This window comes from Netta rufina, assembly GCF_964035555.1.
Source record: "Netta rufina genome assembly, chromosome: 16".
NCBI lineage: Eukaryota > Metazoa > Chordata > Aves > Anseriformes > Anatidae > Netta > Netta rufina.
The window spans coordinates 1,839,695-1,863,511 of NC_140140.1; the positions used below are offsets into that span (position 1 = coordinate 1,839,695).

At 38.6% G+C, this 23,817-nt stretch overlaps 1 protein-coding gene across 2 annotated transcripts in view; it reads left to right on the forward strand.

Moving 5' to 3' along the window:
* Positions 1-1,970: 1,970 nt before the first annotated feature.
* Positions 1,971-23,817, forward strand: part of SULF2 (sulfatase 2) — a gene marked incomplete at its 3' end in the record, with an annotated part of 69,645 nt that continues 47,798 nt past the window's right edge. Inside the window, exons 1-4 of one of the 2 annotated variants that reach the window (XM_084296790.1) lie at positions 1,971-2,012; positions 6,077-6,266; positions 7,948-8,195; positions 14,472-14,711. In XM_084296790.1, coding sequence (XP_084152916.1) covers positions 8,021-8,195; positions 14,472-14,711 — 415 coding nt within the window. In that variant the 5' untranslated portion in view covers positions 1,971-2,012; positions 6,077-6,266; positions 7,948-8,020. Of the gene's footprint in view, positions 2,013-6,076; positions 6,267-7,947; positions 8,196-14,471; positions 14,712-23,817 lie in introns of those variants that run through there. The other variant, XM_084296791.1, reaches the window with a different exon arrangement.

Sequence of the window (23,817 nt, forward strand, 5' to 3'; positions counted from 1 at the left end):
AACTTTATTAGGTCATGGGCTTCTTATAATGGAAAACCCCATTTACGGTGCTCTAGAAAAAATGCATTAAAAAGGGAGCTTGTCCATTTTCTTCTCCAATGTAATACGTGGACTATTGTGCAGCAAAATTAGTATTTCCTTTTGGGTCGGTAGTTACTTTCTGCAGCCCTTTCAGAGATGGTTTGTAGGGTGTGTGTACTGCAGATGGCAAACCGTTGGCCTGTGGTGGGGACTGAGAAATGCTGAGTTTCCTGGTTTCTGTTCCTGGCTGTGTTGCTGATAGTCTTTTCAGCCCTGGGTGACTCATCTGCCTTATCTGACACTAATTTGTGTCTAAAATATGTGGAAACAGAAAAAATCATAGCTCACGGGTGTGTTGTAAAACTTAATTGTCTGTAAATTGTTTTATCATGAGATCAAAGTCACTACCAAAAGGTCAAATGTTATCTTAGAAAGCAATATAACAATTTTATCAAAATCTCAGCAATACATAGATCCTGTTCTGCATAAAGCTTTTGTATTTGTGTAACTCACTGTTACAGAGTGGTTACTTGTACAGTTATACTGTTGCAGCCCCTAGTGTGGACGCAGTTGTACTGACATGCAGTGCTTCACTTGGATTGTTTATTCCTGAGCACATGGGTACCTTAGTAGTGATATAACTGCATTGGGGGAATTGTGCTGTTTGGGTTTTGCTGATTTAGGATCAAATCTACGTGTAGTCAAGAATGTAGCCAACAATGAAAAAGATTCAGGATGATCAGCCTTCTCTAGCAAAGTCTGAATTAGGTCATTAGGAGTGATGTTTGTTTTAAAGCAAAAACCAAATAAATCTTAGATTATTTTTTTTTCTCTTTCCATTGCTTTTCAAAATATTTACTTCTAGCATGATTGTAGTTCTTTATGCAAGTCTCTTCTGCACTGGCTTTTTTTCTTTAAAACTACACCTAGTCCTTTTCCTTAAGAGTTTTCAGGAACTGTCTTATTTTCTTACTGGTTTTGCCTTCAGTAGGGAAATGGTAGAATCTTTTTCTAATCAGCTACTCTTCTTCTCCCAGTTATTGTTCCTGCACAGAAGACATGTATAACTGTCCGTTTTGAATCACGTAAACTGACACTGCAGTGAAAATGGCTTATGATTAAAAAAAAAAAAAAAAAAAAGTGCTGTAAGATCTTCTTTTATTTTTAGATGTATATTTTCTAATGGATATTTTTAAAGATACAAATCCAAAATCAAGGAACCTGCAGCTACAGTGGGGTTTGGGATGTGGGATGACTTCTGTGCAACTCGGTACTAGATGTAGTGCTCAGTGTCAGTACAGTCAGAGGAAACTGTACTGTGTGTGACTGTCATGGAGGGAATGCTTGAAGAAAATATGCTTTTTAACATCTTAACATATCAGTATCTTTGAAAGATGACTATTCAGTGGTTCTTAAAGATACTATCTGTACCCTTATGTACGTTTAGGGGACAGAATGCATTATGTTCCAAGTAGTGTATGTGGTACCTGCAGAAGAGACCTCGAAGAGCTTGATTAAGCATGTCTTAATTAGCAGCGACGGTGGTGTTCCTCACTACAGCCCCCCGCGGGGACGGTGCCTCAGCGCCCGCCAGGGCTGGGGCTCTCCTCAGGTGGCCCACCCCCTGCGCGCCCTCCTCGGGCCCCGGGGGGGGGCGGGGGCGAGGGGCCATTAATTAACCCTCACACGCACTCCTACACGGTCACTCAACCTCACACACTCGCAACCCCGGCCCCTTCTTTCCGCTCTGAGGGCTTCGTGCTCGCGGGGGCAGAGCCGCCCTGGGGGGCTGGCCGCCCGCCTGCCCTCCGCGCGCCGCCGGGGCCTTGCGTCAGTGCGGGGAGGCGGCTCCGCGAGGTGCAGGAACTTTTGAAGGGAGAGGAGGGGAGGACGCGGGGCGGCGGCGGGGGAAGGCGCAGCACCCGCCCCAGCTTCTCTTCCTCGGAGCCAGCCGTCGGCCGCGGGCGGGGGATGCGCGGCCGGGCCCGCGGGTGAGTGAGGGAACGAGCGGCCGGAGGCCTCCCGCCGGGCAGGGCAGGGCAGGGCAGCGGCTGGGCCGGGGGCATCCCGCTGCTGGGGCTCCCCGAGACTGAGGCAGGCAGCCGGGAGCCGGAGGGGGCTGAGAGGGTGGCGGCCGGGGATAGGGGGGGCTCGGGGCGGTGCGAGGCGGCAGCGCCGGCTGAGAGAGAGCTCAGCCCCGCTGGCCCGGGGCAGCCCGCCCGCTGCGCCTCGGTGCCTGCCGGGGCTGCCGAGCACGGCTGCCCGGCTCCTGTCCCGGCTTCCCGGGTGCTGTCCCGGGTGCCCGGCCCCGGTGGGCGCCGCGCTGTCGCTGCCCGTGTCCCCCGGTCCCCAAGGGGCGAGGAGAAGCGGTCCCGAACCCACGGATGCTCCAGTGCTCCGCCGCTCCGTCGGGGGGCTGCGCAGCCGGGTTGAGCGCGTGGCTGGGCGTCTGGTCACGGAGGTCCGGACAGGTTTGGGCTGTGTGAAGCCACAAAAAAATCTGTTCGCTTGGTAGAGCGTGTTTGTGTAACGGTAACTGCTCTTGCCTGCGTTTTCTATTTTAAAGCACGTGTGTTTGTTCCCTGCTGGTGTTGTCAGAAGTCAATCTGTGATTGTTACCGTACTTAGTACAAGATGGCTTAATTATCTTTGAAGTCATCGTGGCTTTGTAGTTCATAAATACCCAAAGATAGTAAGTACGATAGGGAAGTAATGCGTAATCTCCTAAAAGTTGTTGTTGGGTTAACAGTGCTCACAGTGCACAAGAGGATCTTTGTTATGTGGGTGTGGGGGATCCAAGCAACAATGTAATCTACCTGAAGAGTCACTGATGCTGTGCCTATTACTGGGAGCCTTCAGTAGAAACAGCCGAGTAGTGAATAGAAAAAATAGTATGGATGTCTGGAGAGCATATCGTGCTATTTGGAACACTTTTTTTTTTAACAAAGTTCCCTCCTAGGAAAAATTATAACTGAATTATAATTCAGTTTTACTTAAAAGGAAGTTTATATAATAGGGAAAAGATTCCCCTATGAAAATAAGCTTCCCTTTGATAAATATTTAGTTTTGGCACAGAGTTCACCAGTGTAAGGAAAGCAACAGGGGAGAACCCATCTGAATGGTAATTCAGTGCCCTAAGAAGTCTGGGAGCAGAAAAGTTGGTTACCTGCAAATAAAAATACTTTAGCCCTAGCTTGTGCAGGTAAACCAGCACAACCATAAGCTTCAAGAGCCAAATTTAGCGCTGGGGGTTTGATTATGTATTTTCTCTTAAACTTTTGACTTTCTGGGGAAAAAAAAGTGGGGAAGTATAGAACTACAAGGAAACACAGCATGTTGTTAGATTACAGCGTAAATGATGATTCCAGCCTTCCCCTGAGAGCTTTGTTTGATTGCCAACAGGAATTCTCTTAATCCATGTATAAAATAGTTTTATTCTCTTACAAACAAAATTTAACAGGTTCAAATGGTGGCTGGCAGCTTCAGTGAAAAAGGAATGCTACAACTGAACCCAGGATGTATGGGAGTGACTCAAGAGTTAAGAGAACAGCAGCAGGGCTGAATCCATTTAACTGGCAAAGTGGTTTTAATTGGGTTGGTTGCTAGGGAATGGATCCACCACCATGTATTTCAATGGCTTTAAACACTGGACAAATGGCACACCTAAGTCTGCTTCAATAATACACCTGGTATTGGCTCCAGCTGTATTTAGAGCAGGTGTGCGTTGCTTTTTGCTAACCTGTTTACCCTTACTGTGCAGTTCCACTTCGTGGCTTGCATGCTGTTACCCTATTCTGTTGTGGCTGCTGGATAAGTTGGATTTGCCATACCAATTTTGTATTTAGTGCTTTGCAGTATGTTTATTAAAAAAAAAAAATCAGTTCATGTAATCATAACTAAAAACAGCTTTCTAGAAATAGTCTCACAGCAGGATTAACTTGTGTGTTTGATACAAGAATTAATTTGGTATATTTGGACTTCTGCCACAGCAAGAGTCGGGTACTACTCTTTAGTGTATTGGCATAATTTAATTATTTGACTTCAATGAAGTTATGCTAGCTTTAGGCAGGGGACATTTGTGCTGGTGACCAGCATTAGCAAGGTTTGTAGCACCAGTGTATTCAGACTACAGTCAGTTATGAGTTTGACACACAGTGCCTGTTACATCTGGGCCAAACAATACTAATCAATAGCATGATTAAAAAAGACCATCTGGGGGTAGAAGTGACACGAGTCATCCCTGTGCTTCCTGCCTGTGCTGCAGTGGACCTGATGATAATTAGTGGGGGCAGCATTAAAAAGAAGTTATCTTTCCTTGGTGGAAATGCTACTTGGGAACAGAACTTGTCTCCATACTTTTATAAATAGAATAAGTGCACTAATATCTGGCTTTCTCTCTTCAACATTTATAATGTGACTTAGTGCATTGTTACATGTCACCATGCAGGAGGACCGAGTGTGGCTCTCTTCGTATTCCCCATACTGGCAGGAGTTAAGAGCAAAAAGAGGTAGCTGTAGCTAAATCAGGCTACAAAGGGAGGCAGGGACTTGTTAAACTCAACCGTAAAGTATAGAAAATAAGAGGACCAGCCTTTCTATACAAAGGCCTGCTAGGAGGTTTAATAGGCTTAACAAAGTTGAGCTAGATGCCCCAGCTGAAGAATGTTTCATGAATATCTGATAGCACTTGCCTAAATATAAAACAGGAGTGGCCAGACTTGTCAAGTTCATATGTGTAATCTGGGAGAAAACAAGAGGCATACCTAATTCTCACGAGAACCACTACAGATCAAGCGTCTTTAATATTGGAGAATGGCCTGCAGAGGCACATAAAGCAGCGGGCCATCTGTGCCACTCAGAACAAAATGCATCACTGGCGAGGGTGCTATATTAAAAGCAAAGGCAGATTGGGCCATTGCTGCCGAACTCTTCTAGCTACTGTTGAGTCACAGTTTAGCTTGTTGACAGAAACGGGGAAAGAGTTGTTAATGGGCTTTATGTCATATTTCCTTCCCTGAAGTTCACCAAAGACAAGGGGTTAAAACCCATCAATCTATATTTGACCACTGGCAGTCCATGCGAGAGGCTCTTCTGTTGCTATTCTGAGAACTATTTAAAGCTGGCTTTTAGGTTTTGCAGCAAATATGCTGTTATAGTGGCATGTCTGTCTTTTATGAATACACATTTTGAGAAATAGGTTATTTTCTAAAATTGCTTTAATTTTCTTACCTAGTTATTGGTGTGAGTTTTGCACATAATTACATGCTTTGAGTTGATTTCTGGCAGTAGTTACCCTGATAATAATAGGGACATAAAGCATTTTCAACATAACGTTGAAAATTTTTCATTGAGGTGGGGGTGAGGGAGAACAGCTTTGGGAGAAGATGCCTGCTGTACTTAATTCTCTCTTCCATTCACAGTATCCTCTCAGATACAACCGATTCCTTTAACCATAAATGTACGTGTATGGATAAAAGCTGTGGAATAGCAGTTTATGTACATCTCCGAATGCGTTAAGTATTTCCCAGATAGATAAGCAGCTCTCTGAGCTGGGGACAACTTCTATTTTTCAATACAATGGAGTGAGTGAGGGTCAGTAAACTATGAGGAAAAGACAGGCTGAGGGGAGAGAGGCCATAGGCTTACTGCCATGCATTTGTTTAAAAGAAGTGAGGAGAATGTGAGGAAGACTTATATGCACAACACTCTTCATGAATGCAGTTAAGAACAGATATAGCATGAATAGACAGCCTTCTAAATGCTGCAAGAAAAGGCAGCAAATGCTGTTATTCAGAGATGCAATTGGCTAGTGTAGAACAGAAAAAAAAATTAAACTTTAGACCTTCAGAAAAATATTTGTAATAAAAGTGTCTATATTATCTGTTCCTTTTTTTTTTGTGTTTTTTTTTTTTTGTTTGTTTGTTTTTTGGAACAGAAGCACATATGGAATCATTTCTGAAGAGCAGAAACTATTTCTCTACCCCTTCCCCCAAAAAGCTGGTGTCCAGGAATATATGCCTGCTAAACTAACTTTTTTCCTTGCCTTTTGAAACAGATCCAGGTTTGCCTCTCAGACTGCTTTTGACTGCACCACTGCACCAGACAGTAGCAACACATTGAATCTGACATGATTCTTCCCGGTTGTACTGCTGCAGATGGAATTCTGAGTATGGAGAATGAAAACTGATAGGACTTGTTGGTGTTCCTTCTGATATTGCCTGGCAAATCTCTGATCAACAGCAAAGGTACTAAAACTGTATTTGTAAATTTAGGAAGCTGGCCTTTTCTCTTTCCCTGCTCACTGGATTAAGTGATAGGACATGTAAAATCAGTTTTTAGTTTTTATGAAGAAAATTAATTTCACCTGCCTATGAAACTCAAGGGAGAGACCAGTAAGGAAGAAGGATTTTTCTTTTTGGTTCAAAAACCTATTAGTGTACGTTTCTGGAAAGCAGCCTTAGTACATATTGCATCATGCTATAGCTAGATATCTGTTGACTTGTATGAAAATTAAATACATATTTCTTAAATAAGCATAGAAGCTGAGTATAATTTTTCACACCAGTGGTTTTGCTATTGCATGAGAACTTTCTTAATCAAAGTTTATCTCAAAGAACAGACACTGACAGAGATGAAGTAATAATGTGGTTATGAAATAATCTGCTGGAGGAAAAACTGTTTTCCCAAGTGGCTATAGGAACAGAATAGCCAATGTATTTCTTTGGGTAAAGCACACTGCTAAATTCTTTCTACTCAGGCATTTCTAGTCTTTACAAAGAGCAGATAGTCTCCCTTGTGTCATTTTTAATTGATTTTTTTTCACTGCATTACAAGAGATCATTGGCACCAGTCCAGGAAGTGGCAAGCAGCAAGTAGGGAATCCATCAAAAACTGGCTCATTGATCACTGGGTCTGATGAAATAATTAGTATTTGATATTTTCTGTACGGCCTCAAACTGGTATTTTGACTTCAGAAAGTGAGAGAAAATCCCTTTATGCCAGAAGACAGACCACTGAGCAGAATTATAATTTCAAAAATGCTTCAGCGTACTTAGTCATTTTTAGGAATCTGCTTGTAGGAATGGCTAGCAGTTGCTTTGTTTCAGGCTCACCAAAAGGAGCAGTACCCTTTATTCACTCTCTGTTCAGCAAACAAGTCAATTTTGGGACATTGTATTTATGATGGGGGGAAGTCAGGCAGTGCAAAACATTTCAGTGCATCTGTTCCCAAGCATTTGTGGTAGTAGACCTTCAAATGTACTCAATACTTAAAATCCTCAAAAAAGAATCTTGGGAACCAACAAAAATGTTGAAAGGATATCATATTATCATCAAAGCTGTAGTAGACTTCAATCAGTGTCACACAATAGTTTCAAGATCTGGGCAGTTCTGCACGCTAATGAAATCTGTAAGATGAAACAGTGTATAACAAGTCATATCTGAGGATCCTTTGTGAGTTTGCAAATATGTTGTTAACTCAGTAAATTTTTCCACAGTCCTGTTTAAAAATGTGGATAATGTGTTTACCTCTTCAGCAGGTGCATTTTTGATACAGTAAACAAAAATGTCATCGCAAAGCATCCCAGAACCTTAAAGAAGATTGCTTTTTATGTGTCAAAGCAAGAGTTAAGAGTTGATGCCCTGCTAAATCCTTAAATTGCTGCCAAATTTGAGTGTAGAGTGAAAACTTCCTTGTGTATGTAGGTAACAGCTTATCAACTGTGAATTTTTCAAGTTTCTGTTTCTGGTTGGCACTAGAAAAATATTTAGTTCCTTTGTTTTATTTATTTATTTATTTATTTTCTTAGGAGTTGGATTATTTTAGGCAAATAACCTTTTACTTCTTTGTGGAGAACCTTGCTGTTCCTTTGGAGAAGGGGTGTGGAAGGAAAAGTATAAGTGAATACGTTTCCCTCTCCCTTACAGGAGACCTGCAAACAAAAAAGAAGTAGAAGCCATTAACCTACCTTATTCAGAGAGAACACTAAATCAGAACAATATGGCACAGCATAGTCTTGTCCTTGGATTATTCATGATGACTGTTTTGTCACTGTTGGATGGAAGTTCAGCTTTCCTGTTAAATCAGCGTCTGAAGGGAAGATTTCAAAGAGACCGTAGAAACATCCGCCCAAACATCATCCTTATTCTCACTGATGATCAGGATGTAGAACTTGGTAAGAGCCCAACATAAAGAGAATTTTCGTTAATGAGTATGGCACTTCTTTTCCTTCAAGCTAGATACTTGTTTTAAAAATAATGATTTTTTTTCATTGCAAAAAATAGAATAGAACAAGTAGCAAGAACCTACCTTTATGCAGGTTTCCAGCTGCATGCAATTGAAAGACAGCAAAAAGTAGTCTCCATTTAAAATGTCAAACTTCCTGTTTCTGTGGAAATATGAGATTCCTGCCTATCTGTCTTCATCTGTATGTCTAAACTGTGCTTCTGGCAATTGCAAGTATAACCTGGGAAGCTACATGCCTAAGCAGTAGGTTTAAATTCATAACTGATTATTGTACTATGTAATTACCCAAATTTCTTGTGTAATTGCAGACATTCATTACATAGACAATTTTAATTTTAATTACTTAAATCTTACTTAACATTCATACTACTCTCAGTATTGTCCATTTAGATGTGTAGTTAATTACTGACCAAAATCACTTAGTATGAAAAGGTTCTATGGTGCTATTCAATGCTACGTTAATTGTTGAAAAAAGGAGATGAAGATTAAACACACTTTGCCTAATGATTTGGAATAATGAATTAACTGACAGAGATTGAGTTTTGTTCTATTTCCTGAACACGCTTACATGTATATTTACAAATGTTGTCTGTAGTTAGAACTGATGAACACAAACCAGTTTATATTAGGAATTTTGCATTAAAAATGTGCTTTTTAAGTCAGTATAAAGCCTGGATCATTTGAAAGATCAGAGCTGCTATATGTGTGGTCTGGCAGGTTTGTTTGACGAGCTACTATGCCAAATTTCTAGTATGGATGGGAAAAATTGGAAAACAGACCTGAAAGAAGAAATAAAACACAATAGTAAAGTTAATTGACTTATATTACTTCTACACTTCTCTAGCTGAGAAATTAATTACAGCAACGTGGCGGTATTCTTACAGATGCTTCCTTTTTATTAGTATTTCCGCATGTCTGTGATAGTTTAGATGTCATATATTTCTCCAAGGTGGCTGAGAAGCCTGCTATAGCAGTAAACTCACCAAATAAAAATTTAATTGAAATGAGTAGGATCAGAAGATTTTTCTTTTTGGTTGTCACCTCTTTTTTCTTTTGGAGAATGTTTATTCTAATCACAAATAAAGGAGTTTTAATAATGTATATCCAAAAGAACCTAAGTACATTATCTTGCATGCTCAGAAGGTGGTCCTAAAAAATTTATCATCTTCTATTTTATAGTAGTCTGCTTGTTTCTGATTCAATTGTCTAAGTTCTTGGGCAGTATATTTCTCTTCTCTGATAATCTCTGATGCTTTTCAATTTCAAGCATAATGGGCATGTGTCCACACAAATTAGGATCTAACTAAGGAAAATCCATCTGATGAAGCTGAGATTTGATATTTGTCATTTGCCACTAATGGCTTGGCAAGACCCAATATTTGTTTGAATTAATTTTTATTTTTGTGTATTGTCTGGTGAGCTGTCCAAGTTAATCAAAATTGCCGTTTGTGGGGACTGTGGTTAATGCATTTAAGAAAGATGAAAACAAGATGTGAATCACCAATAAAAGCTAAGGAAAACTTGGAAGCTATGAAAGTGTAGCAAAGAAAGCTGTACATAACAAAGATTGCAACTGCTTCTAAGAATGTCCTGTAACTGATGGGTGTTGGAACTTTTGTTTTTCTATTGTGGCAACTTTTGAGACAAAAGGGAAGGCAACTAAATCTCAACAGCCTTTCTTCATTTAATGTAAGATAGATTTAACAATGTAACAGGAGTAAGTGGAGTTTACCAGAGGGAGATGTTGTTGTCCTCTCAGCAAACGAGTTCAACTTCTTTTACTATTTTTTATTTTCACTGCTTCTAGTCACGAGTTTTACTTCGGAAACCAAACCCTAGTTTTGTATTGAATAAAAGGAAAAGACTGGTAGGGGACTGATGAAAAGGATACAGAATCTCCAGGTCAAAGAAGAACAGGCATAAATTGTAATGGATACCGATGGAAGATGACAAATGAGAATACCAAGAACTACTGAAATATGCACACTCAGTTGACTGTCTTTTTAATCAAAAGAGTTGTACTGACAACCTGAATATAAAGAAGAGGAATACACTGATGAGGAGAAAGAATTAATTGGAACCAAAGACTTTTTCCCCCATTAGATCCATGTAATTCCATGTTAGTCTAATGCTGATGTCTGCTGTGTGATGGCCTCAGCATCTTCAGCTCCTTAGGTGTGCCTACTGTATTGCTGTGCTTTAAGAAATCAGCTTAGTTCATTATCTCATAGTTGGAGAAAAATCTGATTATTTAGAAAACATTTCAGCCTCGTTAAATCTGAGTGAGAGGTGATTCATACGTTACTACACGTTCCGATGTGTGAAAACACTAAGGGGTCACAACAGTAATGTTTTTTAGTTATACACAGGGATTAGTGTCCTAGTTTTGTCAAAATTGAAGATGAGCAAAGAAAGGAAATGAAGATGTGAAAAGGTTGTCTAATGAGGTTCAAATAGAGGGCTTTAGGGGACAGTACATTCTGGGTTCCAGTGAACTTACCTGCATATAGATGATACTTCTCAAATTGGGCTTCAGAGTTGACTAAGTCATTTGGGACTTAATAACAGCTCTTAAACTTGGTGGACCTCCCTAAAACTCATGTAAATTATGACTTCTGACAACAAAGTACAAATGGGAAAGTCAATAATATTTCATGAACAACTGTTAAATTAATTAAGGACTTTTTAAGTTAGTTTTTATTGCAGTCTTATTGAGCAGATAATAAAGCATCCTCATAGTTGTACAAGTTGTTATATGCCAGTAAAGGTTTTTCGTAATTCTTTTTCCAATATTGCATACATTTGGAGAACTGAATATAGTTAAACATTTTGCTCTGTTAGATAATCTTATCTTGGTAGCATTAGTAAATGTACTCAGTTTTACACTACTATAGCGTAGAATGTTTTCTAATGTATTAAAAAGTGAAGTTATGTTCAGTGTCATATCTACTGCAAAATGTGAGCAAGATAAGCTGCTTCACATTGCTAACACTAATGATCTAATTGAATGTGTCTCTAGCTAATAGAGAATATACGAAAAATAGTACGCAGTATTGTACATTTTTAAAATCACAATGAATGTGTGTATAAAATCCCATGCATTTTGTCTTTAAAACATTTTTGTATGTTCAAATAAGAGTGTTTCTGTGTGAATCAGAATCCATCCTGGAATCCAGAAATCATATTTTCAAAACAACAAAAATAAATTTTCAAAATAAAAAATAAAAATAAAAAAATAATAATAATAATAATAATAAAATTAAAAAATAACCTGTAGGTCTAGAAATATGGACCTTTGGATATGTTTTTAACTGCCTCATGTGTGTGAGCTTCTCCGCAGTATCAAGACCTCATTAAAAATACATGGAGTTTTACTTAGTTTTCTCTATTAACATTAGTCAAAATATAAGCCTTATCTTTAAAGCGAACTGTGAAAAGGCACTAAACAAAGTTTTGGACACCACGCAAGTTTCAAGTGGAATTTCCACCTTGACTTTGCTTTGCTTTGTTAAGTGAGCAGCTTGAGTGCATCAAATTGATTAAATGCATATTTGCACAGTACTTCCATAGACTTCTTGCGTTTTGAAAGTAGCATAGACACTTCACATTTAGCTCTGAATCATTTTTATTTATCATCAGTGATTTAGACAGCTAACAGACCATTTTCTGAATAAAATATTGACGCTTCAAAGCATGACTTCTCATGGTACATCAGCTAATGAAACCCCAAAAGATTTTCCAACTCAAAATATGATTTGGTGAGGTTCCAGCTGCTGATTAATACACAACTACTATTCTGCTACAGAAAGATCAATTTGCACTTCTTTTTTTTTTTTCACAATTCTGTGTTTGTATTGGAAGCAGGCTGAAGAAAATAAGTTTTGGTTGGCTGGTTTAATGCTGTTTGAAATATTTAAAGCTGGCCTATTTAAGATTGCACGGAAGAGTATGATAGATTTTTACCTTCCGCTGATCTGTCACTCTGTATTAGTTCTCAAGCTGGGGAAGCAGATTAGATCATACATATGTTTTTGTATTAAAGACTGTTGATATATAGATCCTTGTCATTACAACAGTTTTATTAAAGAAGGTTACTGTCCCCAAGGGGAGTCTTAACATGTACTGTTATTTATGCCCAGATGCCTCTGTCGTTTAAAGGAGTTGTTAGATTGTATTTTAATATTGAAATGACAAAACATTATTTTGGTCTGACTAGTTATTTTGGGGCTAGCTCATAAGATGACACAGAGGAAATATCCACAGTTCTCAGCCTCACATAATAAATTGACTGTTACAATCATCAGTGGTGTTAGCACTTTTGAGGAAAGGGAGGTTGCTCCCAAAACACGTTTTCTTATCCTACAGTTTTGGAAACAAACAAAAAAATCATTTTGTTTAGAAACTTACTTTTGATATGTCAAGTTTAACAAGTTCGAAAGGGAGAATGAAATAACCTGCCTTGGTTCTTGTACCAAAGTGATATGACAGGGACGTACTCTGATCTGAATGTGCAAACAGGTGTCATTTATTTCTTTATAATATTCATTTCAGCAAAATGATCTTAAGAAAACTAATGCCATGGCAATTTCAAGATGAAATGACCTGCCATAGCTATTAACCTTCCTTTGTGGTGCCAGAGAGTCAGGTTCCGTATGTGGCTTATGACCATTTTCCCTCTAGGTTTTGACTCCTGGTTATATCAATGTGCCCTGTATCAAATCGACTTACTGTTGCAATTTCACAATGAAAGCCCTGCCTAAAGAGCTTAGAAGAAACCTAAACCCATTATTGACAGAAACAACATACAGTTTGTGCCAGATGGTTGCAGGATGCATTGATTAAAGCTGAACTATTAATCCAACTCAACCTTGGGTAAGTTAGCCCCAATGCTCCTCCAGCACGAGCCCATACCTTCATCTCCATGTTGTCTGCTGGCTTTCTCTGCTCATAAAAAGAAGGGAGGGTTGGTGTTGGAAAGGTTTGCTCTCCTTTGCAGGGTCATACTGTGACAGGTATCTTTATAAGTTCTTTAGAAAATCGAAATTTTTCCTAGATCGAGTACGCTGATGTAGTTTTAACTGACAGACACTGATGGGTAAGGAACATGGAATGCCTTTTTTCTTCTGATCCTTCATATTTCTGTGCATAAGGAGAATTCTGATATGGATCAAGATTTAACTAGGTGTATGTCTGTGGTAAAGATGCATTGTTTGCCCAAAGTCTTGCCTTAAAAAGGAAACAGAACAGCCATTTGGCAGCAGCGTGGCTTTTACTAACAGCTGACAAAAGGACTTTGACTCCCATTACCCCAATTCATCCAAGTCTCTGCCAGCTAGACTTGCTATTTGTTTTTAGATGATGGTTACTACTTGTCCCAAGTGGTCATCTAAAATCTGATTCTGCAGAATCAAACATAAGAAAACTTAGAATTTTAGGTGACAGCATTATCAGAATGGGTTAGGTGGATAGACAGAACACAATGGCCTGGTGATGGAAATTCTGATGAGGGTTTTGCTCTGTCATTGCTTCTTTCAGAAACCAATACCAGCTAATATGACATACCAAGGGAAATAACTTTATATCCAGAGAACAAGTCTAGTAGACCCTGCTTGAACAGCAGGTTTAAACTAAATAATCTGCAGCTGTCTTCCAGCCTCAACAGTTCTGTGATTACACCCTCAGCCAAAAGGGTTCTTCTGCAAAAGCAGAAGGTTGGCACAAAAAGCAGTGCATCAGGTGCCTTCAGAAACCAAGGATTAAATAATGCTTAAGGAATATGCAAACTTTGGTCAGGGTTGCTACACAAAGTTAATTTCACCCTCAGGCCGTGTTGTCTCAGCCTAATTCATGCTGCTTCTCGCCTTCAGCTACTGGAACAGTACTAGTGGCTCCAGAAAGGCTGCACAGATGCTCTTGGATACAGTGGGAAATCTTGAGCTTGGAAAGAAATTCAAAAAGCATTATGATTTATGTCAACAAGTTTGAGTTCAGTCTTAAGTTACGACTTCAGTATTTGGTCCTTCTTGAAACAATGGGAGAACTTTGCAAGTGGGGAGAAAGTAATCTCTTTGGATTTGGATTCCCTGTGAGTTTACAGTGCCATTACTGCAAGTGGTTCTTTCTGGTCTCTGATGTAACACACATCTTAGTTAGCTCTTGTGACTTAAGACGAGAGGATATTTCTGAGATTCTTTTCTTTTTCCAGGGTCTATGCAAGTGATGAATAAAACAAGGCGGATCATGGAACATGGAGGTGCTCATTTCATCAATGCCTTCGTGACAACACCCATGTGCTGCCCGTCTCGCTCCTCTATTCTGACGGGGAAGTACGTCCACAACCACAACACTTACACTAACAATGAGAACTGCTCTTCTCCATCCTGGCAGGCTCAGCATGAAATACGTACGTTCGCTGTGTACCTCAACAACACAGGATACAGGACAGGTAGGATCAAGACCAGCTCTGTCTGAAAGCTCCCTTAGCCTTCTTAGTAGAGAGGTTAACGTATAATATTTTAGTTTGTACTTGTAATGGACTGGAGCAGTGCGGGATGCTATAGCTTCAGTTGTGTGTGTGGGTTGGAATAAATATAAAAACAAAACCGAAAAGGTATTTTTAGAGGCTGCAAAGAAGAAAACGTGTGCTGTAGGAATAGAATTTCTTGTTACAGGACTAAACCCAAGGCATAGCATGTGGGAAATATGCCCTGTAATGTGTAGAAAAGCCATGGAAAGTATTATGGAAAGGAGTTAGTAATTTGAATTTTCATAAAAGAGGTATATGATCAAACTAAGAATACAAGACAAGGGACTGCCCCTTCTGTGTTTTGGGGCAGAGCAGTCAGCTGGATTGGTTTCTCTGGACAGTCCATTCCCAGAAAGGTGTTTATTCCTCAGTTGTTTTTCATCTTAATCAGCAAAATCAAATGTACTCTTGAGAAACAGATTATCCTCTTTGCATGCAGTGCTTCTTATGAATAAAGACCGCGTAGAAAGGATTTCAGAAAATACGCAGCACTTGTTTCACACCTATTTCTTTCTTACACTCTCTGGATGTGAGATTTAGGTTCTTGCTGACTGCAGTGTTTCTGTCACATTTCTTGCTAATGCGTTTTGTCATATTGAAAAACTGGCATAAACCTGGACCTATTCATGTTGTTTATAGTGTATATATATACTGTAGTAGTACAGTTGTTACTGATAGTATACGTTTGTGAATTGAATTTATAGTATGCGAGGCTTGATCATGATGATGCTTCCAGGAAAGAGTATAAATCTTGAACAGTAATAGTAGCAAGATCTTCTTTTTCTTTCTAAACATTCACATGAGTTGTGCATGTCATCACTGTAAAGGCTTAGTCTTAAAACAAATAGGTAATTTCCTTGTTTTGTTTTTTCTAAAATAAAGATCTGAATTAATCTAGAAAGGAATAAATTAGGGGAAGTGCGCATACTTAATGAATTGGTTGCTGTTTCCTTCCATTTATCATTCCTGGCACTAATACCAGTAATCATATGAATACCACACCAAGGTTAATGTTTTATTCTCCACAGATCATTTGTTTTGTGTTTTCTGATATTTGTCTGTTGTAATAATTTTTATATTTAGTGACTATGTTTTGAGCACCTGCGAGTTCTACCAACTTCCACAGCTTTTGCAGGTGTCCTGGTATTCATGTGTTATATTTTTTACATTAAGTTAATACTTACATGTAGTCCCAAGGTCTTTCTGAATCTATTCTATTTTCAGTTAATCCTGTTAATTTGCAAGCCAAATGTGTTGGAACATGCAGAAATAGTACTTTTATAATTAAAAAGCAATCTTCAGGTATAAAGGAGATTTTCATTCATGTAGTTAAACATGATGTATTATAAAAATTTTAATGGATATTGCCATTACTAAATGTTTGTGTTGATTTCTGGTCTCTGATTAAAATTTTGTGTTAACCATTGTGAGGGATCTGTAAGAAGGTATTTCTTTTACCTGTTTTTTTTTTTTTTCAAATATCTGATCAGATCTGCCCGTTTCAGAAACAATTTCAAAACTAGCCTGCTAAGTAGAATATTTTGGATATTATGAATACATTCTTTGACATGGCGAGTCCTTGAACATGACTACAGTAAATAAAAGAAGGTGGGGAGAGCACTGGAGTTAATTCGTAGATTTTATCTATTTATTTTGAGTTCCATGGTGTTACTGGTTTACCCTGAAAACACAGTTTAGCTTCTTTTTTTTTGAAGAAGAAAAGGAGGCCATGATTAATAAAGTCTTCTCAGGTTTGCTTTTATATGTAAGTTCACAACTCTGGAATGAGAAGGCTGTCATTTTGGGAGAAAGGTTGATTTTGTTTTCTTTCTTAATTCATAAGCCAGGCCTTCTTCCTATATTTCCCTTTTCTCATTTAAACTTAAAAGAAGAAACTGTGCTCTCCTACTCCATTTAAGCTTCCATCATTTTCCCCCCCTTTCTGCCACTTATTTCACATCTTCTTGCCCTTTTCTCTATTCATGGCTATCTCCTTGTTTTGTTCTATCTAAAAAGATGATTCTGCTGTGAGTGTTCATCCTGCAATGTAATATTTCTCCTGTGGCAGTGGCATTTGTGGTTTGGATCTATATAGACTTGTGCTGCTGCTGGCGCCTTTGGGAAATGTGCAGGTGGTGTGCAGGCAGGAGGGATCAGTGTGGTGTGGGATTCTCCTCCACAAGTTGCAAGTAAAAAAATAAGATAATAAATAGAAAAGGTGTGGCTTTCCTGTAAATTGTTCTTAGTTTCAGCCTTGGTTGCCAGTTTTATATCATTCAACCTTGGCACTTTACAAAGTTTTATCAACCTTGTTAGGCACTGGACTTGGCAGAATAGAGGTGAAAGTAAGAGGCTGAGCTCAAGGGAATTTCTGTCTTTGGCTTTAACAGTCAGGATTTCAGCAATCACGTGCAAGACTCAGTCACTTCATGTGAATCAATTAAAATAAATATTACAACAAGGCAAAAGGCTAGCTTTTCTTCCTACAAAGGAAGCCATTAAGGCAGTCAACGTTACAGGTAAGTCTTCCTCTGCATTAACCTTTCTCACAATCTTAAAAAATGCCAGTGTTGTGAATAACGTCTAAAGGACTGTATTCTCATTACGTAACCAGTACATGTAGACACCAGATCCTTAATCTCAGTACATTAAACAGTCAATCCTGTTTTGAAGAGCTTCTCACATCATTGTCCTACTACATATCATGAAGAATCAGGCAAGAAGGACAATTTATTTAAGTAAACCAAGTCATTTGATGAATTCGTCTTCAGAAAAGTCCATGTAAGCAACATCTGAATCACCATTAACTTAGAAGAGTGATTACTGGCACTTCAGCTTGGAGCAACAGATGATTAGGATGGAAAAGGAGATCCTACAACAAACATTTCTGAACGTGAGAGGATTTCTCTGCCAAAGGTTCCTGTGTAAACATATAGAACAAAAATGTTCTGTTTTCCAAGAATATACGTAGCTCTTTCTATGAGTCATCTTTTAAAATGCACAAGGCATTGTTGCATGCTTGTTTCCTGCAACAACAAATATGTTATATTTTATTGGAATACAGATTTAAATTTTCCCTTGGACATTACTTAATGAGAAAAGCTTCTCTTTTCCATTTGCCTGGCTGGCCAAACGATTAGGTCTTAAAGTTAGCGACTGATTCCAGAATACTTTTTCAGCCTTATCTGCAGTCAGGAAATGAAAATACATACTTACTTTATTAAATTCAACAGAATTAGGGATGGTGGGCCAAATTCATACTGGCAAAAGGACACTCTTGCTTCAGTAACTCTTTTATAAAAAGAGAGCTTTTATTAATTTATGTTAGGGCTTAATGTGGCACAGTATGCAGCAAATGCAATACATGTTTTGGCTAACTTACCATCTTCGTTCCTGTTGAGCAGTACCCTACAGTACGGCTAACCCTATTCAATAAATTAACCTGCTAAAGAAGGAAAAAGCTACTTGTTGTGTGGTAATATGTGAACATCTCACTCTGATGGAAAGCTGCACTTGAATTATGCAAGGAATTAATATGCGCCATTTTGCACCATTTGTGTATTTTGAACCTAGAGAAAAGTCATGGCTGGAGGTCTCTCTGCCATAATAAATTTCTTGGGAATAAGAGTAATAATCATTCTTACCACTTTCACAGGGCTTTACAGTAATTAACTAATGAATTAATTAAAATTCAGTGACAGTCTTTCATTTCTTCCCTTTAATATTTAGACTAAGATGATACAGTGGTCAACGGCATTCAAATAATTATTTTTTCGCTTCACTGTCTGAGCCTGTGACATTTTAAAGTGATTTTAACATTAAATGGTAAGATAGAAGAGAAAGGCTATTGGTAAATGTTTATTAAAGGACAAATGAACATGAAAAATATGTGACCAGATGTTAATATCTTTATACGTGCCAGGAGAAAAGTACTGATTATCAGTTGACTGCTGCAGAATTTTCTCTCCATGATAGTTGGATTACAGAAATACTTAAAAGCTTAACTGAAGTTGTTCTTTGTGTATAATTGCTTGGTAGGGAACAACTGGTAAACTGAAGAGTCAAATCGTAAATAGAGAATAGTGAAATACTTTCTGCAAGGTCAGGTGCAGGTAAAGAACAACATTAAGAAGAGGTGCAAGTTCTCATTCGCACTCTGATGCCCTAGCCACTGTGCCATGCTGCACTTCTCTGTCATCTTACATGCATATAGACAGGTTGTCTAAGAGTGACATCTATATGCAGGACAGCTGATGAAGAGCTGAGGGCCATCTTTTAAAATAATGAGTAAGTGAATCAGGAGTCAGGCTTGATTTTTAGATACGATTTGCATAATTAGGAACTGAAGTGTTACAATATTAACCTCTAATATATCTAGGTGACTTTAGAAAACTGGATATCAGGTTTCTGAATTATTTAACATGAAGATAAATTGGTTCCCTGAGATCTTCTCTCTGTATATAAACAAAAAGGGCTGTCAAATAATGTCTGTTATGCGGTTTAAGGCCATTAGACTTCAAATAGTGAGAAAGAAAGCTTCATCCTACTGGATATGTCATGATAGCTGTTACTACAAAGGGAGACAAAGAACCTCTGCTGAAAGGGATGTAAGAAGAGTCCTGATGCATAGGCCCAAACCAATGACTCTGGCCATGTTACTTCTTCTGTCTGACTTGGTCGTTTGTAGCGAATTATTGAGTTGGAATATCCTGCAAATGTTTTGGAGAGTGACATTTGCAAACAAAAGTTATTTCTAAGTTTCCTACCTCGTGTATGTTAAAGACTTTTTTCTCCCAGCTCTAAATTCACATCTGTGCTATCAGTTGGCTTTGAATCAAGCACACATACATCTTCTCCCTCTGTTTCTATGAACTGAGCTCAATGCCTCAGTAATTTCACTTTAAACATATTTTAATGTATGATACTGTGAAGTGGGAACACACGAGGTAGAGTTGTGGTCTCCTGAGGATTATGCAGAGGTTGTACAAACGGCACTCATCTATACAGCTGCTATTTCACCATCTGTCTTTTGCATGTAGCTTTATATTATATTTTAACCATCCTGGAGCAAGGAATATTTGTGCTTCGGTGAATAAAATCACTGAGTAAAATCCACAAGATAGCCTGCAATCAAATACAACCTTCCAGGAATCCAAGATGAATGCATCCACAACTACAGAAATAAGCCAGTGTATGTGGCTCCCTTCTTTCCAGGCATATTTTATAGCCCATTGCCCTCTCTCTTATTTTATCCCCTTCTCCCTTTTCAACATAAAATGTTGTAGATTTTGAAAAACAGCTCTTTTTTTTTTTTTTTTCCTACTATAATGTACTCTTCTGATAGGATGCCAATTGGAATAGTAATACTGTAAGTGTATTACACCAAAGTGGAATACTTTGTTATACATCATTTCAAGCAAGAAGCAATTCATAGCTTGATATTACTTCAGAAGTAGGATTATCACTTCATAGCATTCAGAATAGCTGAAAGCTACACAGAATATTTGCACATTTGAAAATATTTTTAAAATCTTTGTTAGTTTACTTACTAAGCCAATAGGTTCCCGTACTTTTTAAGTTCTTCATCTTCCTAGGCTGAATGACTTCTTTCAGTGCTGTGTTCAACATTAGGTAGCGTAGTAGCAAAAAATGAGAAGAGGTTCCCTCCTTTTCTCATTCCAGTTTAAGATCTTCTTGTTTGCCCAGCTAGCTATTTAGGCCTTGTGGCATCTTCTTGCATTCTTTTTCTCTGTTTTTCCAGAATGCTGGTTTTTTGATTTAATTCAATTTAACTTAATAACATTTATTGAATACAGTTGTCCTAAGCTGGTCTTTGCTTTATGTCCAGAGGTGTGAGTGTCCCATTGGCCCACATGGTTATACACTTGCCCTGTAGGGCAGCAATCCACAAGTCAGTGGGCAGCAGAAAAGCTTAGTGATACAAGAGCTCATAGAACAGTAAGCTGCATGTCATCTTTTAATAAGTGCATAGCAAAACATTGATAACTTCAAAGGCTAGTCAGTGCCTACAGTGTCATTTTTGCGGTTAGATTCTGCTTTCAGGTTCTGGAAGTAGCATTCCAGTTTCTTTGAATTTGAACATCTTTATGTCTTTTTGTATGTTTTCATAGCATGAGTATGGCCTTGAGATCTGGGCCATATCTTCCAAGTTAGAGATAATAGCACTTGCCATCCTCGTGTGTATGTTATGCACAGGAGGCCTGTATACATTTATGAGACAGATGCATTAAAGGATGGTAAAATGTGACTGGTTATTTAAAAATAAAAATAAAAAAAAAGGTTTATTTTTGTGAAAGATAAAAGGTGAAGGTAAAGAAAGTAAACTACTATACAAGCTAAATTTCTTCTATTTTGGGGAGAGTATCTTGATGAAAGGAATTTTGTGGTTATATTGAACCGGGGATGGACTTTTCCCCTAATTGAATTTGGTAAGACTATTATTTATGAACTAATGTTTTTAGTAATGTTCTTCCAAGTCTGTTGCTAGGTGGAAGAAAACAGGCTCTGTTGAAATACAGCAACTATTTCTTCTTGCACAGTATATCACAGTAGCTTCCTGGAACCAGGCAAGCAGGTGACAATATGATGAGAGGAGGATAAACTAAAGGTTAGGATTATCTGTGGGTGTGGAACATGAAAGAAGGGTGTGATACCAATGGTAAATCTTCAACAAAATGTCTCATCATTGTAGTGATTTTGACATTGGGAAGGATTTTTGAAATCTGAGTGATTAGGCTTGGCCATCAACGAGGGAGCAAACTGTCCAACGATAGTTAGCTGTGTGGCAGAGCAGCGCTCTGAACCACGTAGCCAGCAAACTCCTTTCTCTTACACTGCCCATTATAGGAGATGATGCTGTTGCGATACACTAAGTCATATTGTGCTGAATTACGGTAATGATTGATGATTTGAACATTGCCATTTCTAGATTGTTTTTCCTTTAACTTTCAGAGAGTGTGAGATAGCTGTTCAGAAAAATCTTTATGCTTTACAATTCTAGTTCTGTTTAAACTTTTGTAAGCTGTGCCATAGGAATTAATGAAAGGGAGCTTTGGCCAAGTGACTCCATGGGGAATTTGTTCACCTGAGAAAGACATGCAAGACTTGGCTTGTTATCAGCATTCTTCTATTTGGTTCCTGATTGACCATTTCAAAATATTTGGTTTGAGACCTTTTGTTTTATTTGGCTTCATCTGCTCCCCTTCTGCCAATTCCTGATTCATTAAATAGATCTTGGCACTGATACTTGGGCACAACTGAAAATGTGCAATGCAAATTCAGGAAGAGGAACAAAGGTGTCACGAAGATTACTCAGAATTCACTTTGTCCTGCTAGATATCATGCTAGTCCCCTAGAAAAATAAGCAAGTCTGCAGGCTATTCTAATTGCACTAGTTACCAATCACTGTACAACATGGTTCCCATAACTATTATGATGATCATAATCAAGAGCTACTAATTTTTGGAAGATACGGTCAGCTATTTTAATATCTAATGAGAACTGATGTCTTCTGAAAACCTCTCCTATGGGATGAGATTTCATAGAAAATTACAGATTTTTATCTCAGTACTCCTATATTTCTTCTGCTGTAAATCCATTAATTTCACTGGGCTGATTGCATTAGACATTGTCAGTTTAAGAGCGTATTTGGCCATGATGTGAAGGCAGAGTTGAATTGACCTTTGGGCTTATTGCTCATTATATGTGTACTTAGCCACGCTGAGAGTGCTTTCTCATCCGCTTTCCTCTGATTGTCTTTTAGAGGACATAAAGTACTGAAAGTGAATTTTGCTAGATATACAGCAAAAATAAGATCAGAAATACCCCTTCTCATCCAAAACTAAAGAACTGTTCAACTGTAGCTAATTGTTCAACTTCGAGCTGGGAAAAACTAGTAGCAGATATAAAAGTAAAAGGTTTTTGAGGTGTAGATAAATCCTTATGTGTAACTGTAAGACTCGCAACTCAAAACCTTAGTTAATACCTGGAAGGCTGGCTGCTAAACTATATGCTGTCAGAAAAATGGTGCTTAAAGTATTTCTTTGAAGTACTTAATGCACTGTATTCATGTTTAAAAGTAAAGGGTCAGTGGCTTAAAACGTGAGTTTAACTTCCCAGTCACAGTGATAAGTGCAGCTTAATGGGGTACTAATAACTGGATCAAGCTAAGTAGCATGGATGATATGAAGACTCCAGAAGGACAGATGAGTAATACAAATTCAGAGTGTACAGTCTTGGAGTAAAAAAAGTGTAATTTTACTTTTACTCAGCTTCAGGATTTATTATGAGAGCACAAGCATTTACAGATAACCTCGTAAATGCTGAAGTCCTGGAATGAAGTAAATTTGACTGAAGATAGGCCTAGTAAATCACCTAGCTGATGATAGGATAACCCCAGTTGGGAGGGAGGACTGTTGTCCAACCATGTACCCAAAGCCTGTGCCGGACCGTGTTGCTGAGCACTTTACCCAGCCTAGTCTTGAAAAACACAGAGTATGGGAACTGCACAGTCATTTTGAGCAACCTGTTTCAATGTTTGACTGTTCTCAAGGTGGTTTTTTTATTCAGGCTGAACCTCACTTGTTTCAGTTTATCACAATTACTTCTCCTACCACACACCACTGTGAAGAGCCTGGCTCTGTCTTCTCCATAACCTCTTCACAGGTGAAGAGCTTATTAGGACCTCCTGAGGCCAGGCTAGGATTGCTCCTTGGAGGGTATCTGTCCAGTGCGTAGTTTGTCTCATCCTTAAGGACTGCAGGAGTTTTGGTTTTCACTGCTTCCTAACAGAATGTATAAAGTATCACTGTCAGGAAGCTATTATCAGTATGCCTCCTGTACATTCCTTTTTTGATTTCATCTTCTTACCTTATTTTAAAAGTACATGAAGACCATGATCGTATTGTTAAACAGGTTGCTAGCAGAACAGGGAAGTGATTCAGGCCAGTGGGTAACAGAACGGTGCCTAACAGAAAGAAGGCTGACTAGAGTCACAATCAGATCT